Source organism: Eimeria maxima, genomic scaffold, assembly GCF_000499605.1.
Source record: "Eimeria maxima Weybridge genomic scaffold, Emw_scaff436, whole genome shotgun sequence".
In the NCBI taxonomy this organism is placed as follows: domain Eukaryota; phylum Apicomplexa; class Conoidasida; order Eucoccidiorida; family Eimeriidae; genus Eimeria; species Eimeria maxima.
The window spans coordinates 19,241-27,563 of record NW_013563854.1 but is presented as its reverse complement, the minus strand read 5'-3'; the positions used below and the strand labels follow the sequence as shown (position 1 = coordinate 27,563).

At 49.2% G+C, this 8,323-nt stretch overlaps 1 protein-coding gene across 1 annotated transcript; it reads left to right on the top strand.

Moving 5' to 3' along the window:
* Positions 1–2,360: 2,360 nt before the first annotated feature.
* On the top strand, positions 2,361–4,426 carry EMWEY_00033030 (hypothetical protein, conserved; the record flags this gene model as incomplete). Its single annotated transcript, XM_013478459.1, has 4 exons — positions 2,361–2,586; positions 2,757–3,342; positions 3,481–4,096; positions 4,223–4,426. 4 exons carry the CDS (start codon positions 2,361–2,363, stop codon positions 4,424–4,426), a joined length of 1,632 nt encoding a protein of 543 aa, XP_013333913.1.
* Positions 4,427–8,323: the final 3,897 nt, after the last annotated feature.

Genomic DNA, 8,323 nt, shown 5'->3' with positions numbered 1-8,323 from the left:
TAACCTACCTGCTGTTGCTGACTTTATCAATTTAGGGTTTAGGGTTTAGGGTTTAGGGTTTAGGGTTTATCTACATGCATGCATGCATGCATGCATGCATGCAACGAACCTTTTGGTTCATTCTCTGCTGGTGTTGGACGCCCCATACCGTTTTCTTGCTGCTGCTCTCCTGGTAGCGGCAGCTCTGCAACAAGCATGCAGCAACAGCAACTTTCTTTGCCATTTCAGGTGCATAGGCAGCGAATTCCCCTTTATATATCCCTCTAATTAAAAGGGGAGAGGAATTCTGTTGCTCTGCTGTATATGCTAGCAGCACAGCTGCTGCTGTTCATGCAGCTCAAAGAGGCAGGTGTGACAGATGCGCAAAAACACCCAGTGTACAGTACACCCCGAATCCGCTGCTGGAGTGTATGTAGGTGCATGTATACCCCAGTAGCGTTAGGCCAGTTAGCGCATAAATGATGCAGAGAAGCAGCAGCATAACAGCAGCAAACGGGGCCTTCCCTCTGCTTGCATGCATGCAAGCTGCACCTGCCTGCCTCAAGTGTATCAGCTGAGTCTTCGTTGAAATCCGCTGCTGCACTGTACAGCCGCCGCGGTGTTACATTCTTCCCGTTCAACAATACTTGGTAACCCCCAGGACCTGCAGCAGCAGCAGCGGCGGCAGCAGCAACGGCAGCAAAAACAGCAAGGGCTGTGGAGGCAGCAGCAACACTCCTACCAAGTGGCCAACTGGAATTCCAAGCCAGTGCAAGCATGAGGAAATGGCCAACTGAAGCGGCGGCAGCAGCAGAAGCTGCTGCTGCAGCGATCCCACCACTGTATTGAAGTTAAGGCTGCGCGGTGTGTAACAACCATGCCTAAACCCTAAACTCCTGCACTAGGCTTTTTCGTTGCACTACATTTCTCAAAACCGTAAACTCTACAATCCTCAACCCTAAGACCTACGATCCCTACCCGTTGACCCTACTAGCCTAAGCCCTAAATCCTACATTCTATGGCTGCACTACTGTGTTTCAAGGCACAAACGGCTTATTTTGCTTGTTTGGACTGTCTGCTTCCATCTAAACCCTAGACCCTCGGCGCAGTGGTTGCAGGTGTCGCTCCGCGCAGGGCCACGTCTGTACGTGCTTAAAACCTCTAGCGTAAACCCTAAACCCTAAACCCTAGATGTTGCGCTGCTGATCCCTTCCTCTCGCGGCACTGGTCGTCCCCGCACGGCCCTTTGCTGCAGTTGTTTAGGGTTTGTTTGTGGTGTGCAACGGATTAAGGATTAGGGTTTGGGGTTTGTGTGTAGTATTGAGACTTCACCGAGGCTTTCTGTAGCCCTTGAAGTCCTAAACGCTGGGGTTTCTCTTGATATGGAAAGTTTTCTTGTTGCTGTTTGCTGCTGCGTCTGCTGCTTCGTATCTGTTTGTCTTCTACTACTGAGCTGTGAGGGTTTAGCAGCAGAAGAGCCGCTGTGCTGCGGGACGTTTAGGCTGGGTCTTCGGGAAGCCATTATGATGTTTTTAATTCCCTTTTTAAATTTAATTGTATTTAAAAACAAAAACAATTAAAAATACCCCAAAAAACAATGCAAACACCGCCTCGCGCACTACACGCAACAAACCGCGCGCAGGACGTATAGCCCAATGCCTCGCTGCAGCAACAGCAGCAACATAAACTTTTTACTTCTTTTTTATACTTTAAACTTCTTCGTTTCAACTGCCAGAGGCAACAATACCCCAGTGCATGCGATCACAGCCACGCGACTGCCAGCAGCAGCAGCAGCAACAGTCGCAGCGGCGGCGCTAGCAGTAGCAGCAGCTGCAGCAGGAAACGCCTCTAAATATCCTTAACACCTCTCTTTTCATCTTAAAGTCCAATTTATATTTCCTTCTAGGCAGCCTCCTCTTTGTGCCACCTAACAAGTCCAACACCTGCTGCAGCAGGACAGTCGCCGCCGCCGCCGCCGCCGCCACAGCAGCGGCAGCAGCAGCAGCAGCGTGTACACTATATAAAAAGCGCTGCAGCAGCATTACCGCATGCAAGCATTGAAGTGACAAACAACTGTCTGTCGGCTTTGAAGTGTCAGTACACCTGCGTCTATCAGCCCTTTACAGCTGCTGCTGCAGCAGCAGCAGCTGCTGCTGCAGCTGCTGCTCTTGAAGTTTTCGCCGCTGCTGCTGTCTTATGAGAACAGAGTGGTATTGCTGAGGCAGCAGCGGCAGCCATTTAGCAGGGTAGCTGGTCATCTGCGTGGCGGCAGCAGCAACATCAGCAGCTGCAACGGGAGCGGCAGTTGCAGCACGAGCGGCAGTTGCAGCAGGAGCTGCAGCAGAAGCAGAAGCAGAAGCAGCAGCCACAGTGTCGTAGAAATGCCGCCCAAGGAGTTCGTGAGGCCCCGCGCCACAAGCCCTGAAGTCCTGCGTCTTGTAGAAGCTGCCGGAGAGATGGATAGGCAGCAGCTGCAGCAGCAGCAGGAGCACCAACAGGCACTGCAGCAGCAGCAGCAGCAACAGCAGCAGCGCGAACAGCAGCAAAATGATTTCGATGTGGACGATGTAGAACTTCAGCGGGCTCTTGAGGCCTCTCTTAGGGAATGTGAGCTGCTGCGCTGCTCGACTTGAGCGCTCACATGCTGCAGCAGCAGCAGCAGCAGCAATAATTGAAACAGCAGCAGTAGAAGCAGCAGCAAAAGCAGTCAGAATATCGGTGACGACTCCATGGTGGTTTGTGCTGCCTCTGTATCCTTGTTTTGTTTGTTTGTGCAGCAACTGCCCCATCAGATTCGCTCCCTGCTGCTGCTGCTCCTGCTGCTGCTGCTCCTCCTCCTGCACCTCGGCAGCTGTCTGCTGCGGAGTTTATGGCACTTTTGCCAGAAGATGACGACCTGACAGATTTGTTACAGCCCCCGCCTCCCCGCAGCAGCAGCAGCAGCACGTTCCCTCTTAGCCGCAGCAGCAACAACAGCAGCAGCAACAAGCTGCCTGAGGACCGTTTCCGGGTACCCCAAGAGTGGATAGACGAGGAAGAAAGGCGAGGCTGCTGCTGCTGTTGCAGACCCTTCAGCAGCAGCAGCAGCAGGAGGAGGAACTCTGTATCCGCTGATGGGTCAGCAGCAACAGGTGCGCCACAGCAGCAGCAGGAGCGGTTTAAGTGCTGCTCGTGTGTGACGTCAACAGTTGGTGATGCAGCAGCAGCAGCACCAGCAGCAGATGTATTGACAGAGGAGGAACAACGAGCTAGCTTCGAGGCATCGACGCTGCCGCTGCAGCAGCAGCAGCGGCGGGAGCTTCTCCTGCTGCTCTTTGGGGAAGGCAATGATAGAGAAATAGATAAGGAGGACTTAGCGCGATGGTAGGTTGTGTGCTGCTGCAGTTGCTGCTGCAGTTGCTGCTGCAGTTACTGCTGAAGTTACTGCTGAAGTAGTTGTTGCAGTTGCTGATTCTCTCATTACTGCTGCTGCTGCTGCTGCTGCTGCTGTTTGTGCTGCAGGTTGGCGCATCCAATTGCATTTGCTGCGGATTGTCCGGAGGCTATGCGAGGTGTGCCTGGTGGTGTTGATGGTGCTGCTGGTGGTGCGGCAGCAGGAGCAGCAGCAACAGCAGCAGCAAGCTGCGAAGACTGGGGCCTCGTTCAAGTACATGGGGGCCCCTGTGGGGTGTTAGCTGCTCTTCAATGTTTCGTGCTGCGGTCGTTGCTCTTCTCCCGCTTCCGTGCAGCAAAACGGCTGCAGCATCAGCAGCAGCAGCAGCAGCAGCAGCCGTTAAGATTGCATCCTTGTTTGCTGCAGCGGCAGCATGCATTAGCAGAAGCAGTTGCTGCAGTGTTGTATCAGTGTACAGACAGCTCCGTGTATAAAGTAGCTGCATTGCTGCCATCACCGCAGCAGCAGCAGCAGCAGCAGCACTATAACCTACCAAAAGGATCAGCAGCATCAGCAGCAGCACCAGCAGCAGATGTTGATTCTCTTCAGGTGTATGTACGGGAGATAATAGGCATCAAGGAAGTTATGCGCTTTTATTTCTTACATTTTAATGTTTTGCTTTATTCCCCTGGTGCTGCTCTTAGTCTCCTTGCTTCTGTTGTTCTTACTAGAGGACCACAAAGGGTAACCTGCTGCTGCTGCTGCTGCTGTTGCTGCTGCTGCTGGTGTTGCTGCTGTTGCTGTATTACAGTTGCTGCTACTCCTCTTGCTTCAACCTTGCTGCTGTTGTTGTTGCTGCTTCTGCTGCAGGTTCGTGCAGACATGGACCCTCCCTCTCGTGCGTTAGTTGGGGTGTATGGACACTGCATGCAAGAAGCACTAAATCTGCTGCTGCAGGGAGCAGCAAGCAGCAACGTATGCGATGGTGCAGCAATGATAGGAGAAGCATCTCTTGGTGGGGTTTATAAGAGACCTGTTGTAGGGTTTCTATCAGAAATGGAGGTCCTTAGGTAAACCCTAAACCCTAAACCCTAAACCCTAAAATGTAAACCCTAAAGTCTAAAGTCTAAGCCCTAAACCCTGAACTCTAAACCCTAAACCCTAAACACTGGTGTGACAGCCACAGATGGTTGTTGTTTCAACGTTTTTACACCAAAACACTTGCTACTCTTGCTGCTGCAATTCCTGCTACTGCTACTGCTGCTGCTGCTACTGCTGCTGCTGCTGCTGTTGCTGCTGCTGCAGATATTGTGAGGTAGGGAGCCGTTTTAAGGCTCCTTTATTCCCTTTATGGGTAATAGGGAGTGGCAATCATTATACAACTCTCTTTGCTACGGATCCTGCTGCAGCAGAGATGCCTGCACAAGAACTTATAGAAGCTGTTAGCTACTACTCCTGCTGCTGCTGCTGCTGTTGCTGCTGCTGCTGATGCTGTTGTTTGTTTGTTTTGGCTGTTGTTTTTGTTGTTTGTTTCTGCTGTTGTTGCTGCTGCTGCTGTTGTTGCTGCTGAGGGTACTGCTGTTCATGCTGCTGCTCTTCCTGTTGCTGTTGCCCCCAGACGTTCTCATCTGCTGCTGGTCTTGCTGCTGCTGCTGCTGCTGCTGCTGCTGCTGCAGGAGTCACGGTGGGGATTTCAAGTAGCAGATCCAGGGAATTCTTTGCTGCTGCAGCAAAGCGATCTCCCTCGAGTGTTTGCTGCTCTGGGTAAGTCTTGTGGCTAAACCCTAAACCCTAAACCTCGTTGCTCTGCCTGGTTTAGGGTTTAGGGTTTAGGGTTTCTGTTGTTGCATTTAGCTGTCTGTCTCTGCTGCTGCTTTTTTGTCTCTTATTCCCTTTTGTCCCTTTTTTACTTCTTTTTGTCCCCTTTTTCTTCCTTTTTCTTCTTTTTAATTTCTTTTTGTCTTTTTTTTTTCTTTTTCTTTCCTTTTTTAATTAATTAAAAGATATAACTCATATACTGTCTCTTCTTTTTTATTAATTAAAAGAAACAAATTATTTATTGTCTCCTTTTTGTAGGTATCCCTTCTTCTTGCATGCACGAAGTAGAGAGCCAAGATGGTGTTGTTCTCTTTGCTGATTGGCATCAATGGTTTCTTTCTTATAAATTAAAACAACAAACAAAAAAAGGTTAGCTCTCTCCCTTTTTTGTCTCCTTTTTTTGTCTCCTTTTTTTGTCTCCTTTTCTTTCTTCTGTTCTTTCCGTCTCTCTATCTCTTCTCTGTCTCTTTCTGTGTCACCTTTTCTTTCCCTCTTTTTTTTTTGACTCCAAACCCTAAACCCTCCAAACCCTAAACCCTACAAAGCCTAAACCCTTCAAACCCTAAACCCTCGAACCCCTAAACCCTTCAAACCCTAAACCCTCGAAACCCTAATCCCTCGTCTGTGTCTCAGCTGGACCTCATGTGGAGCCACCTGAAACATTTCATCTCTTCCTCTACGATGGTCAAGTGCCTCCGGGTAAGCAGCAGCAGCACCACCACCACCACCAACAACAACAGCAGCAGCAGCAGCAGCAGTAGCAGTCGTAGTAGCAGCAATCCAGTCACTAGCAGTAACACCCTTCCCACCCCGATCACCATCAGCAGCAGCATAAACAGCATCATTAGGAGGATCACCATGACCATCACCACCACCACGACCACCACCACCACCATAAAGAGCAAGAGCAACAGCAGCAACAGCAGCAACAGCAGCAGGACCAGCAGGAGCAGCAGGGGAGTAAATTATATATATATATATTTATTTGTTTGCAGGTCCTGGCGTGTGTATATTTTTATTACGAACGAAATTTTTGGAATTTTCATCTTCGAATTTCACAATCGAACAAATTCAAAAACTTCTAAGAACGAGATGGCCACAGGCTACAGTTGTACAACTCTAATTTGCTGCTGCTGCTGCTGCTGCTGCTGCTGCTGCTGCAGCAGTAGTAGTAGTAGTAGTAGTAGTAGTAGCAGTTGTTGTTGGTGTTGCTGTTGCTGTTGATGCACATGTTGTACTGGTTGCTCCTAGCGTGGCGCATGCTCGTGCTGAAGGTGAGGATTAGGGTAGTTTGCTACTACTACCCTGGTGATGGTGCTGCGGATTTATGGATGCGGCTGCAAGCAGCAGCAGCAGCAACAGCAGCAGCAGCAACAGCAGCAGGGGCTGCAGCAACAGCAGCAGGGACAGCAGCAACAGCAGCAGGGGTGTGTAGCTGGCCGTTGTAGTGCAGCTGATTGCTTCTCAGTTGCTCTGCAAGAACAACAGTAGCTGCTGCAGCAACAACAGCAGCAGCAGCAGCAGCAGCAGCAGCAGCAGCAGCAGCAAGACTGTTATCTGACTCGTGCTGCTCCTCACAATAGATTATATTAAAGGGGACACTTCTCCCTTTAATCAACAAAATAGTGTTTTAAGTGTTTTCTTGTTTATTTTGTCTCCTTTTTTTCTCCTTGTCTCTCTTCCTTTGTCTCCTTTTTTTCCCCTTGTCTCCCTTTCCTTACAAACCCCTAACCCTTACAAACCGTAAACCCTAAACCCTACACTCTCTCATGTAACTGTAGCATACAAAAAAGCCCCCAGGCCGGGAAAGCTAAACCCTAAACCCTAAACCCTCAATGACGGGGGATAGGCGGCTTTGGCTTCTACACACCCACTAACGTCAAATAGTTGCACCTGTGCAGGTTATACAGAGTCAGCTAGCTAGCTAGCTACCTACTTAGATAGCTAGCTAGCTAGCTGGGTACCTAGCTAGCTAGCCACTTTGGTAGCTAGCTAGCTAGCCACCTAGCTAGCCATAAGCAGTAAGAAGGAAAAAGAGTGAAGACGCGGCGTCAGCACGGGCAGGTCGCACCGCATCTAGCTAGCTAGCTAGCCTGCGAGCAAACTGGCTAGTTGGCTAGCTAGCTAGCTGCTGCTGCTTCTGCCATAGGATAGGGAGCAGGAGGTGTCTCCTCTTGATGAAGGAAAAACGATATTAGGGTTTAGGGTTTAGGGTTTATCAAGCGAAGGGCCCCATGAAGGGTTTGCTGTTTTCTATTGCATTAAGCGCTGCAGACAAACATACAACACAAAACAGACTCACACCTTAAGACAGCAGCAGCAGCAGCAGCAGCAGCAGCAGCAGCAGCAACAGCAGCAACAGCAGCAACAGCAGCAGAAGCAGCAGCAACATCAACAACATAAGCAATAGCAGCAATAGCATAAACAGCAGCACCATCACCACCACCACCAACAACAGCAACACAATCAGCAGCAGCAGCAACAACACCATCAACAGCAGCAGCAGCAGCAGCAGCAACAGGAGCAGGAGCAGCAACAGCAGGAGGAGGAAGAGGATACTAGATCTTTCTTCGAAGGTAAGTAACTTAATAAGATGTTTATTTTTATTTGTTTCTCCTGTTATAATTGCAACTCTTCTTCTTAATCGTGCATAACGTAATATTGAACGTAAATTAGGATGAGGCCATTCATGTTCTGGTAAACTGCAGCACCAGCAGCAGCAACAGCAGCAGCAGCAGCAGCAGCAGCAGCAGCAGTAGTAGTAGTAGTTGTAGTAGTAGATGATGGAGGAGGAGGGGTATGCGTGGTAGCAGAAATGACATGAACGACAGCAGCAGCACAATCAGCAGCAGTAGCACAGTAATCAGCAGCAGCAGCAGCAGCAGCAGCACAATAAGCAGCAGCAGCAGCAGCAGGAGGAGGAGGAGGAGTTACAGTTTGCATAATTCTTCTCCTAGCTCGAAGTAAAAGAGAGAGAAATGAGAAAGATGAACATTTAATGGATCATTAATTAGACAATTAATGATGGATAAATCATAAAAAGAAGGAAAAAATATTTTTATTTTATTTTTATTTAATAAATAACGAGCTTGGTATAATAATAACTCCAAGGAATCACCAGGAAGTAACTAAAAAAAAAAAAAAAAAAAAAAT